Genomic DNA, 13,377 nt, shown 5'->3' with positions numbered 1-13,377 from the left:
CTGTACAGACTTACCGACGTCTGCTAGCAAATATGTAGGATATAGATGGGTAAAACTGGAGGATTATTGTGCTTTTTATAGATTTACATAACAACCTGGTGGGGTAAAAGTCCAAAAAAAAATCTCCTGTTCAGATAAGAATAAAAGTCTAAAATCGTATTATAATGACTACAAAATTTATATATGACTCATAAAACAAGACTTATTTAAAGAATTTATTTAAGGAACAGCACAAAAGACAAATGAAGTGGAAAAATACCTGACTGTACATCTCCTACAGTTGTATTTTAAATAATATATAAACATATTTGTGTATTACAAGTTTGGCTCTCAGGTTATCAGAAAATCTACACGAGATACTCAGGCTGAATGAAACTAACTTCAAGGTAGCATTTCAACCCAGTGGACTGCAAATCTGATCTAAGTACCCCCCCAAAAAAAAAAAAAAAAAAAAAAAAACACTTTTACCTTCTGTTTTTCCATCCAGGACCCTTTGGATTCTTACTTGGATGAATGTCATCTCTTCTTCTCTGACCTGATTCTGCAACTAGTCTGATTCTCATATCTCCTGCAGGACTCCCTTTGCACCCTACTCAGACTATAAGCTCCCTGCATCCTGGAAATCTATTCCTGTACCTGTGTTGGAGCAAGCCATTCATTTCATTCTTTGATTGTTAATCCTGTATAATTCAGCATATGCCTGTTAGCACTAAATGGAAAACAAAATGTAACAGAAAAATATAGAAATGCTGAACCATTTAAAAACACACATATATAGAGCTATGCCTATTGCACAGGGAAAAAAAATAGTAATTTCTTCTCTATTTGCAAGGCAGTAAGAAACTGAGGGACCGCGCGCCTGCATCGGGCAGGAAGGAACTTGTGCATGCGCGGTGCGGGCGCCGAGAACTTTTTTCAAGTTCTTAAGGTGTCTGTACCGGTGCTCCGTCGGTGACATCACCCATCAGTGAGAATATGCTGCCTGCTTGTCCTGGGATAAAATTGTAATTTCTTCTCTATTTGCAAGGCAGTAAGCTTTGCGATATTTTTCCTAGCCTGGTTAGGCCCTACCACAGAAACTGATGGATGATTCAGTAGCCAATAATGAACTTTATTACAAGATGCATCTTGAAGAGACGAGACCACTCTCCACCACATGATAGCCAGGGCTAACCCTAAGATGGGCAGGTCCCCTCCCCACTCAGACCAATCCTCTCTGTCCCTCCTGCGGGAGAGCAGTAGTGTATTATTCTCATCTGCTTTCTCTTCTCTGAATTCATAGGAATAGCACGTCTTGAGATTACAAGGCCCAATTTGATTCAGATCTTAGATTAAAGACGGCAACCTTGGCAAGAAGAGATGCATTCCTTCTGCTCATAGGGAAGGAAGGCAAGTTGACTGCTACCACCTCAGGGCATGGCCCAGGCTCCAGCCAGTGCCGACGTTGCTAATGCACAGGGCCCAGGATGGCCACTCTAGTGTTCTCACCCTCACTAGAGACAGCCCTGTATTTAGCTGCACACATCAGCATAATTGCTTTGTGATTGGCTATGCTGAAATGCTGCTTCAGTCTCATCAACCGTGCACTGTATTTTGGAGACGGTACAGTGCACTACACTGGAATGTGCTGCAAAGAAACTCAGCTGAAGTGAGACGTGAATTGTTCCACTCAATAGTACTCTTTGCGATCTGCAGGTCAGACTGCTCGCAGCCGAGTTCTATCACCCCCTTGACACAAAAACTGCCTGTTTTAGTCACAGGATAAATCAAATCAAACTGTTTTTGTTGAGAGCACAGCAGCAGAACAAAGGTTTGGCACCACAATACTGTGGAAAGCAAGGTAAATGAGAAATCTTATACATAAAACAAACAAAATAAACCCCCCAGAAATCCCATTTATTTAAACTTGTATTGCATATCAGTATTATTTACAATTCTTTTTGAGAAGCAGAAGCTTAAAATAGTTATTTATAGAAGTAGCAATCACAGATTGCACAAACAGAGAGCCTTTCTGGGCTAAACTGCAGAACTGCAATTTTCCTTTGTATACACATCTATAATTTTTGTTTTCCACCTTAGCAGTGCCCTTTTGGCATCCTTATCACTGCTCTGTCCAGGTGACCTGTTAAAATTAACAGTCCATTCACTTTAATCTTGATGGGATTTCTCTCCAAGGACTTTACACTCATACTGCAAGAGAAAAACAAAATCAAGACAGAGGAGGATTAGAGAAAAATACAGACAAAAAAAATAGAGCCGAAAAGGAACTCTTCATGTGTCAATAAATGCAGGGCATCAGTTGATGCTTATTTATTAGAGGAACTCTAGCAGGCACTCTGGATCCATTTACAGAGGAAAATCGCTTTAACAGACATAATCTGGACTACAGGTACTGACTTTCACATTCAAATAGGATTAAAAGCTGCCACATCTGAGCTGAATAAATATTATTCACCCTTTTATGTGGCTAAGGTTGGCAAGGCAGTCTTGTGTTAAGTAGGTATCCAATCCCCTAGACCCATTTCCTCCATGATTCTTACTCTGAAAATAGGGTGGCTATTGTCCTTTTCAAACCCTCACGTTTTAAACCCTCTTATTCATCCAAGTTTATACAACACAGAACAGAGGCCTCCAATCTCCTACCCAAAAGGATATCAGACAATCACATTAAAAATATAGGCAACTCCACTGGCAGGTACATTACACAAAGTAGCAAGATCTAGTCTGCTAGGGTTATGGACATAAATCACAAACATATCATTAGCCTTTTTAACTTCTTTTCCTTCCATTGTACTCCTGAAGCTGTCAGAGCATTCTTACTAGATGAAAACTTATCTGGGCTACATCTATTTCCTACAGAGAACTGCTGCAAACAAAAATCTAGAATTCTGGCTAAAGAAAAGCCTGGAAATGCTTAAACACCTTGCAGTCCCCGAGTTAGGGAAAATCAGTATGTCTTGCCTTTTTCTACTGTAAACCCTTAGCATCCATATCAGACCAGTCTAGAACCTGTGAGTTATTTGACCCCTAAGTGGGAATAACTCACAGTTTCTGGCCTGGTCCGGTGAGATTAAAGAAAAGAAAATGAGCAGATAAAAAGTTTTTCCTTAGCTCCAGTGTCCATTGGTAAAGCAAGGGTTAATTTGTGAGCCAGAAGGAAAAGACAAAGAGTGTCTAAAGTTAAAAGGAAGCTGGCATTACTCAAGGCCATTGAATGCACGACAAATGGTATGTGTGACAAAAATTGTGCTGATTAAGATTGTTTTAATTATAAAACCAAACACATATTGTTCTTGGTCTGGAAATTATAAATATACACACACTCTGATAGAATACTGAAGACAGAATTGCAGTGCCATACTGTGCTTTGTGCATGTATTCCATTTTGCTTTCTGTTGGCCTGCCTCCTAAATGGAATAAAGGGAAATTTTCAGCTGGCAATAATGTGTTTAAATTTCTTATTAATACCAGCATACTTTGTATGAAGGTTAGAAAATGAGTACACTGAACTACATGACATGCAAAAATAAATCCTTTAATACCACAATTATTTGGTGGTTGCAGCCGACAGCTGTCAGTATTTAAAATATCTGAAACATGCCTTCACTCCATACAAAAAAAGGGACGGCACAGACTCCTGCAAAACTCATGATGGCCAGTTGTCCAGTGACTATTATCAACAATCCAACTTTAAGCTTTTCTACAAGCTTCAAGCTACATTGATATTCCTGTCCCTCTCACCCCTTTGACTCCTCCTGACTTCTTGACAATTCAGATCTTACTTACTGGCTGGTCTCTAAGGCCTAGATTCACTAAACTCACCGGTCTGGATCGTTGTTGGGCGATTTGTGGCCAAGTTCTGCCGGGCGGCCAATTCACTACAGAGTCCTCAAGCAATTTATCTGATCGGATGCATGCCCACAAGCGATCCCATGGATCGCTGCGGAGTGATTGCAACGCATGCACAGACCATCCTGGTTGGCTGTAGATGCGATCCGCGCATGCACTTGCTCTCCAGAGATCGGACATGCTCTGTGGAGTGTGGTACAGATCTGTGGCTGCTTTGTAATAAACTATCATATATACTCAAATATAAGCCGAGTCTTTGGGGTCTTGACTTATATTCGGGTCATCCCCCTGAACTTGTTGCAGGCTTCCACCGGGCCTGCCGTATGGCCTAGTGGGGTGAGCTGAGACAGGAGGTCCCTGTCCCAGCCAATTCTGGGATAGCGTTATCTGAGACAGTAAACAAAACTGGCCATGTTTGTACAAATTTCACAGGTACTTTTACCGATGTGTTATGCAGCTATAATAATAAAAGGCCTGTGCACAGAAATTGTGCCTGCCTTCTCTACATACCATTTTCCATTAGAAACACTACATTTAGTTTTCATGATATGAAATACCCTGCCTCTTTTCTTCCTCTGGAACCACCTTTGAATAGTACATATACCTGCACACAAGTTGAGCAGTAATCAAAGAAGCCAATCTGTGGGTATATCCCTGTTTTGCCTGCAATTACTGTGATCTGACAAGATTTGCCACACAAATGAATAGGTGTCGTGAAAGGTTTAATGTCTATTTCTTTTAAAGCAGTTCACAGAACTCAGAACCAAGGTGGAGTTAGTCACTTATGAAGGGCATTCAAAAAATGTATCTACCTGAGTATGAACAAAAGTAGCAAGCGTGCTGAAACAAGTCTGTGCAGGTTGTGACATCTCTCAAGGTTACTCATGCACAGTTGCGGCTTATTCCAAGAGACAGATGTCAGCAGAGTCCTCGTGCGAATCAAGTAAGAAACTACTAGATTCAGAGCACTGTTCAGTGATAAAATTTCTCACACAAGAAGGAAAAAAGTCAAAGGAGATTCATGAACTCATGACTGCAGTTTATGGTGAGTCTGACCCTCACACTGTGGAGACAACTTCCATAAAAATGTGGAAAGTCAAGGATTTAATTTTGTCAGACAGGTGAATTAAGGTTTCCCAAATAGATGAAGAAAGGGGCATCTCGGCAGGTACAGTTTGGAAAATGATTCATGAAAAGTTGGGTATGTCCAAGGTTAGTGCAAGATGGGTTCCAAGAATGCTGACGCCATGTCAGAAGGCCACGAGACTCTAGTGTTGTCAGGAGAACTTGGAGATGCTCCATGAAGATCAAGTGAATTTTTTTCATTGTTTGGTGAATGGAGATAAGACTTGGGTCTATCCCCCATCCCAAAAATGGTCAAGACAGAAAAAACTGCAGGCAAAGCCATTGCAACTGTCTTCTGGGCTGAAGAACTTTTGTTTCTGGAGTTGATGCCACACAAGACAACCATAACTGAGGAGATTTTTGCCACACATGATCGCTTTGCGGGAGTCAACCAAGGAGAAAAGACGAGGAAAACTCACAGCAGGCGTGCTGCTTCATCACGACAACGCGCTGGTTCACATATCACGACAATCACAGACTGCCAAGAATGTGGGTTTCAGCAGCTGAACAATTCACCCTACAGTCCTGACCTGGCTCCTTTGGATTATTTTCTGTTCTGAGTTTTGAAGAAATCTCTCCATGGACAGCATTTTTCAAGTGATGAAGACGTTAAGGTAGCTGTGACATTCTGGTTTGAAGGCCAAACAGAAAAATTATTTTCAAAGGGCTTAAAGTCATTGCAGAAAAAGTAGATGAAAGGTATGGAGCTAGCAGGGGCTATATTGAAAAATAAAACAAATTTATTTTGAAAACTCTTTTTCTTTCCTACTGAGGTAGATAAATTATTGAACACCCTTCGTATATGCCCAAACAGCCTTCTGTATCCGGAGAGACATTCCTTAGAGCAGTGTTCTTCAACCTTTTTACACCCGTGGACCGGCAGAAATAAAAGAATTATTTTGTGGACCGGCAAACTACTAGGACTAAAATTTAAAAACCCCGTTTATGCCCCATCTCTGCGAGCTCGGTCCCCGCAAACCATCTGATCCCATCTGCACAAGCCGCAATTATGATTTTATATTGAACATATTTTATTAAAGTATAAAAAGAAACAATATTCTGAACAATTGTGATTTTATAAATACAAATATACAGAGCACGGACCAACAAAACCCCTGTCTCCCCTCCCCTTCACATATATCCCCTCTACTATCAAGAAAACTGAACAAGCCAAGTTATTATAGAATGCTACATAGAAATATCATGCTAACAGAATACTGCAGTCCCCAGTTATGTCTCTAGCAGGATATATAATTCAAATCTGATATATTCTAATGACAAAATAGAAATAAAATTATTTTTTTCTACCTTTTGTTGTCTCTGGTTTCTGCTTTCATCTTCTTTTCACTCTTTTCCTTCCAGCATCTGCCCTCTCCCCCTTCCATATGTATCTGACTTCTTTCTATGCCCCTCTTCCTTGTCCATTCTCCTCTCTCCTTTTTTCATCATTCATTCCAGCTTCACTGCCTTCTTCATTTTTATCTCTCCTACACCAGATCTAGCATCTTTATCCCTCTCTCATTTCTCTGCTGACCCCCTTTCCAGCATCAATGTCTCTCTACTTTCTCATTCCTCTCTCTCCCCTTTCTCTCATCTGATCTCTCCATTCCACCCTGACCCCCTTCCCCTCCTGTAATCTCCCTGCCAGCTGTTTCCTTCCTTTATTCTTTCTCCCTACCCTCCTTCCTTTTTTTCCTTCTCCCTTCCCTCCTCCCTCTATCCAACATTAACTCTCTTCCCATCCCTTTCCCTCCTCCCCTTCCAGCAGCATCTCTCCTTCTTCTCCCTTCCCTCCTCCCTCTATCCAACAGTAACTCTCTTCCCATCCCTTTCCCTCCTCCCCTCCCAGCAGCATCTCTCCTTCTTCTCCCTTCCCTCCTCCCTCTATCCAACATTAAATCTCTTCCCATACCTTTCCCTCCTCCCCTCCCAGCAGCATCTCTCCTTCTAACTCCCTTCAAGTCCAGTAACAGCTCTCCCTTTTCCAGACCTTCCCAGCCTCCTACAGTGGCTTCCTCCCCTTCCAGCAGCTCTCGGTACTTGCCTGCAGGAAGTTGCCAGTAAATCACTTCCCTGGCAAATTGGAGAGCTGGTGGGAGGGGAGACAGCCACTGTGAAGGTTCCCCAGGATCTTGTTCGCACACGCTGACCATCTCCTTCCACCTGCACCTGAATCTTCAGCTCTCTCCGGTCTAATCACAACTTCCCCGCGGACCTCTTCAGCAACTCGGCAGGGGTGGCGATCAAGACACGCTGCCGACGTCGGGACCTTCACTCTCTGAGTCCCGCCTATTTTGTTTCAACTTCCTGTTTCCGAACAGGCGAGACTCAGAGAGGGAAGGCCCCGACGTTGGCAGCCTATCTTGATCGCCTGAGGCTGGGAGGAACTGCAGTCGGCAGGAAATTTAACTGCCGACTTGATCTCGCCGGCCCTGTGCGGACCGGCAGAAATTTTCTGCGGACCGGCGGTTGAAGAACTGTGCCTTAGAGAACTTATATTTAAGTCTAACAACTTATTTTCAAGTCAACAACGAAGCAGTGTAGACCAGTGGTTCCCAACCCTGTCCTGGTGAACCCCCAGGCCAATCGGGTTTTCAGGCTAGCCCTAATGAATATGCATTAGAGAGATTTGCATATAATGGAAGTGACAGGCATGCAAATCTGCTCCATGCATATTCATTAGGGCTAGCCTGAAAACCCGATTGACCTGGGTGTCCTCTATGACAGGGTTGGGAACCACTGGTGTAGACCACAGCAAATTTTTACCATGGCCAGCTGCCGACCGATGTTTCCCATTGTTATTCCTCCGGCAAAAAATATACAGGGTATCCATGAGCGAACATAGAGGAAATCCGGAGATGTGTACCTAGAAAAAAAAAGGTGAAAGTTTTGTTTTTTTTTAATGTTTATATTAAGGAAAATAATGACATTTATTTTTATAGCATTGTTCATGTGGCCAAAGCCATGATTTTGATTCAAATGTTTAAATATTTCTTATATTGTGGATTGAGTTTGCGGGACTGTTCTATCTTAGGTAGAATTTCTTTTCTTTTTCTATTTTCTTAAATTGTTTTGTTACATAAACTTCTTTGACCTGCAAACATAAACAAAACCCTAATTTGTACATTTAACTTTTTACTCACTTGAGTTATGTGTATGTGAGGGAGAGCAAGATTAAAATCATAGTGGTGGGAAAGAAACTCAACAACAACGCAAAGAAGATGGAGTCCGTAGAAAAAGCCTGGACCCTACTCAAGGGCACAGTGCACGGAGCACAGGACCTGTGCGTTCCCAGGTTCAGGAAAGGGTGCAAAAAGAATAGAACAAAAAACCCAGTGTGGATAACAAATGCAGTGAAAAAGGCGATAAGTGATAAGAAAGCATCATTCAAAAAATGGAAAAAAGACAAAACAGAGGACAACCAAAAGGAGCATAAAATACACCAAAAGGAGTGTCCCGAGTGGTTAGAAAAGCAAAAAGAGAATATGAAGAGAGACTGGCGGGGGAAGCAACAAACTTCAAATCTTTCTTCAGGTACGTTAAGGGGAAGCAACCAGCGAGGGAGAAAGTGGGACCCTTGGATGATGGGGACAGAAAGGGAGTGGTAAAAGAGGAAAAAGAGATAGCCAACAGGTTAAATGAGTTCTTTACGTCAGTTTTCACGAGGGAGGACACAACCAACATTCCGGAACCCGAGGAGATTGTAAAAGGAGAGCAGGATGAAAATCTGGTCCAACTAGAGGTGAGCAAGGAGGATGTCCTCAGGCAGATAGACAGGCTAAGGAGCGACAAATCACCAGGTCCGGACGACATTCACCCTAGGGTACTCAAGGAACTAAGAAATGAAATAGCTGAGACACTTCGACAAATATGCAGCCTATCCTTACAAACTAGTGAGATTCCGGAGGACTGGAAAATAGCAAATGTCACGCCCATCTTCAAAAAAGGCTCAAGGGGAGACCCAGGAAACTACAGGCCGGTGAGCTTGACCTCGGTCCTGGGTAAGATGATGGAAGCGCTGATTAAAGACAGCATCTGGGAACACATCGAAAAAAATGGGCAGCTAAAGTCGAGCCAGCATGGCTTCTGCAAGGGCAGGTCATGCCTCACAAACTTATTATACTTCTTTGAGGGGGTAACAAGCCAGGTGGATAAAGGGGAATCCATAGACATCATTTACCTTGACTTCCAAAAAGCCTTCGACAAGGTGCCACACGAAAGACTGCTACGGAAGCTATGGAACTACGGGGTACAAGGGGAGGTCCACCGATGGATCAAAAACTGGCTGGCGGACAGGAAACAGAGGGTTGGAGTGAAGGGCCATTACTCGGACTGGCAATGGGTCACGAGCGGAGTTCCGCAGGGGTCGGTGCTGGGACCGCTCCTGTTCAATATATTTATTAACGACCTGGAGGCAGGGACAAAATGTGAGGTTATTAAATTTGCGGATGACACCAAGCTATATAGCAGGGTAAACAACATGGAGGACTGCGAAGATCTCCAAAAAGATCTGACAACACTAGAACAATGGGCCAAAAAGTGACAAATGAGCTTCAACATAGGGAAATGCAAGGTCATGCATATAGGGGAAAAAAACCCGATGTTCACTTACAAAATGGGGGGATCACCGCTAGGGGTGAGCAACCTTGAAAGGGACCTGGGAGTAATGGTGGACACAACATTAAAGGCGTCGGCGCAGTGCGCATCAGCCTCAAGGAAAGCAAACAAATTGTTGGGTATCATTAAAAAGGGTATCACGACCAGGACGAAGGAAGTCATCCTGCCACTGTATCGCGCAATGGTGCGACCGCACCTGGAGTACTGTGTTCAGTACTGGTCACCGTACCTCAAGAAGGACATGGCGGTACTTGAGAAAGTCCAGAGAAGAGCAACTAAACTAATAAAGGGCATGGAGGACCTCTCATATACTGACAGACTGAAAAAGCTGGGGCTCTTCTCCCTGGAAAAGCAGAGACTTAGAGGAGACATGATAGAAACCTTCAAGATCATGAAAGGTATAGAAAAAATAGACAGGGACAGATTTTTCAAATTAAGGGGAACCACAAGTACAAGGGGGCACTCAGAGAAATTGAAAGGGGAGAAGTTTAGAACAAACGCCAGGAAGTTCTTCTTCACACAGAGGGTGGTGGATACATGGAATGCGCTGCCGGAGGATATGAAAAGCAGGAGCACGCTACAGGGCTTCAAAGAAGCTTTGGATAGGTACTTGGAGGACAAAGGGATAGAAGGGTATAGATAAGAATAGAGGTAGATTATAGGGATAGGTTTAATGGTAAGCTATAAAATTAGTCAGGGACCACTGCTCAGGCAATGGGCCTGATGGGCCGCCGCGGGTGCGGACCGCTGGGCGGGATGGACATGTTATAACAGTTCATTCAGTACGTGTGCTTATTGTGGAAGAGCCAGACCAATGGGCAAGTGTAGAATGATCTTGGTTTCAATCTCTATTCCTGTTTTCTGCTCCCTGGGCTGACAGTATTGTGCAGGCAATCTTTGCAGCCCTTGTGGAGGAGAGCATCAGTCAACCTGCAATGGTGATGCTTAATGACCAACTGAGAATCCATTATTGGCCAGTTCCAGAAAGAGTTCTGGTGAATGGCTCCAGATATGTAGAGGACTATACTGCGATGACTGGGCTAAAAGATTAACCCCCTGTTTTACAAAGGTGCGTTAGACGTTTTAGTGTGTGTCCATAGACTAACATGCACGTGTTAGCGTTTAGCGCGTGCTAATATTTTCTTTGTAAAAGGACCCTTAAGTTTAGAGGTGACATAAGAAAAGGGGAAAAAATCCCAAGACAGTTGAGAATAATTCCAGATGTATTTCTGATTAAACTGGCAGCCCAAAGGACAAGCTGGAGGAATATTTATTTAAAAATTATATACTGCCAGCTAACGAAAAAACTAAATTCCTAAGGTCATTCACATGCTTGACAATGACCTGAAAACCTGTGCATACTTACTGATAGACTCCATTGTAGACTAACAGCTGAGTGACCACAGTGGCTAGAAAGGCAATCCCTATTCCAAGGCCCAAGCCACTCCTTGACCGGTCAAAGGTCCACCAAAGTCCTATAGAGAGGGCAGCTAGCGTCAGGGACAACTGGACATTGTTAGCAAAATCCACCTTCTGCGACAGGGGTTCAGGATTATTTCCACATTGTTGACGGACTCTAGAGATAGCATTTCTATTTTTTTTCACCCAATACTTTGCACAAATTTTATGGTTGGATGATCTTTGGCTGCATTTTCTTGGGTTTATTTGTCTTGCTGACACTTTGCATGGAATTATATTTTTCATTACCCTTTTTATTTATTATAGTTTTGGTTCATTGTTAGATTGATAATTTTAAAATTCATCCCTCAGATGTCAATTACACCCCTGAAGCAGGCTCAAACACCGAAACATGGACCATGTCGGGTCCATAACACACAGTGAATATATGATAGAGACTATTATATTTTAATAAATATTTACTCATTCAATCTATTCCTGGTTGATGTGTACAGTTCCATCCCCACTTGTACGATTCTGTAGTGTTACCAGGATGGTACCATTAAACTTATCCCCAAGGGCTTCGGAATATATTCCCCTGGGATCAGCAGAACAAAATATCTGTGACTGTAGAACTCTGAGTCCTGAATATAGCAATGACAAACTGTGAAGCACAAAACGCGAAGACTCAATGTTCCACAGAAGAAGGAGCAATCCAAAAGAAAACTGTGGAAAAACACAATGTTCTTGATTTTCCTTCTTAAAGATATCTTCGGACAATGGTAAAATAAGACTATATCAAACATGTGAAAGACTACCGTGACCTGACACGGGCCATGTTTCGGCTAGCAAACTTTTTTCAAGGGTCCAGTCGAAGCAGGTAGTTGATTTAATGGATTTGATTGCAGTCACAAAGAGTCTGAAGTGAAGATCGAGACGAGTACTGAGCTCTGATACTTTGGGCTAGATTCATTAAGCAAACCGATCGTGTACCGATCGGTTTGCAACCCGATTTTACTCCAGCCAGATTCACTTACCTCTCTGCCGACAATCCTCCGATCCGTGCATGCAAATGAGGGGAACGGCATGCAAAGTAGGCAGGGACGTGATTCACTAACCAAAACCCTGCAACACTGACTGGGCTGGCCGATCACAAACAAGCGACTGCTGAGGACCAGTCGCTCAAGTCCTTTCCGACTGCCCTACCTTCTGCCGCCCAGCTCTCTGTCCTGCTTCTCTGTTATAAGCCCCGATCTCCTGACTGCCCCAAATGAATCTCCTGCTCTGTCCTGCCTGCCCCGAATCTCCTGCTCTCTCCTGCCACCCCAACTCACCCCGAATCTTCCTGCCTGCTGCCCCAACTCGCTCCAAATCTTTCTGCCTGCCGCCCCAACTCACCACGAATCTTCCTGCCTGCCACCCCAATTCACTCCGAATCTTCCTGCCTGCCACTCCATCTCAACTGAATCTCTCCTGCCCTTCCCGTAGTGCAAGCCCATGGTTTTAACCCGCGGGTTTAAAGCGGGTTAAAACCACGGGCTCACAAAAAAGTTTTACCAGTTAAAAAAAAAATAAAGTTAAAAAAGGACGCTGCTCTTAAGCATGCACAGACCATCTACAGATCGCTAGAGAGCGATCCCGACAGTCGGATGGGAGCGTTGTATGAGGGCAATTCGTGAATCAGCCCCTCGGACATGGATCAAATCTGATCCGTGCCCTTTGTGAATCTAGCCCCATTGTGTTTTTCCACAGTTTGTTTTCTTTTGGATTATACCAATGACAAAACAGTTTGCCCAAGATGGCCAAATAAGGGTGTAACTCATCTCCATAGCTCTAACCACCACCTTCCCCCACAACATCTTGGCAACATCCTTTAAAAATAACATATATTTGCTTTGTCTGTGTATATAATATTATCTTTCCAGATATCTAGACAAAGGCTAGAAACCAAACTATGAGCACTCATACAAATTACTGTGCATTTTAGAGGGCTTTTTTTCATTGATACACCAAGTAATTTTACCTGTTTTTATAAAATACAACCAGCCCCAGCAGTGCACAAATAATAACCTGCTCTGAAGATGGTGTAAATTTGTGCCCGCACCAGTGTTCTTTATGAATTATGCACGTACATAAAAATTCTGTTCCACCTAAAATACATCCACACAAACGAAAGCAAAAAAAGGGACGCGAGGAGGAAAACTTTAGTCCCTCTTTCTCTGTCCTGGAATGGGACGAGTAAAGTCCTTTTGGAAATTATATTGGAAAGCAGACAGGTATTTGACTACATCAATTATATGAGACTCTGGTTCAGTGCCAGTAAGGAGGGGACATACCCATAAACTAATACTAATGACCCCTGCTGCAGGCTTCAGCTGAAACACAGGT

At 43.1% G+C, this 13,377-nt stretch overlaps 1 protein-coding gene across 4 annotated transcripts in view; it reads right to left on the bottom strand.

The window, feature by feature from the left end:
- Positions 1 to 201: 201 nt before the first annotated feature.
- INSIG2 (insulin induced gene 2) overlaps positions 202 to 13,377 on the bottom strand; it is a 71,627-nt gene continuing 58,451 nt past the window's right edge. For all 4 annotated transcript variants that reach the window (XM_033946053.1, XM_033946051.1, XM_033946049.1 and 1 more), the window contains exons 3-5: positions 10,958 to 11,124; positions 7,741 to 7,840; positions 202 to 2,190 (exon numbers count right to left, since the gene is read on the bottom strand). In XM_033946053.1, the coding sequence (XP_033801944.1) occupies positions 2,149 to 2,190; positions 7,741 to 7,840; positions 10,958 to 11,124 (309 nt within the window). In that variant the 3' untranslated portion in view covers positions 202 to 2,148. The remainder of the gene's footprint in view (positions 2,191 to 7,740; positions 7,841 to 10,957; positions 11,125 to 13,377) is intronic.

This window comes from Geotrypetes seraphini, chromosome 5, assembly GCF_902459505.1.
Source record: "Geotrypetes seraphini chromosome 5, aGeoSer1.1, whole genome shotgun sequence".
NCBI lineage: Eukaryota > Metazoa > Chordata > Amphibia > Gymnophiona > Dermophiidae > Geotrypetes > Geotrypetes seraphini.
The sequence above is the reverse complement of the archived record's forward strand: the minus strand, read 5'-3'. Positions and strand labels throughout refer to the sequence as shown.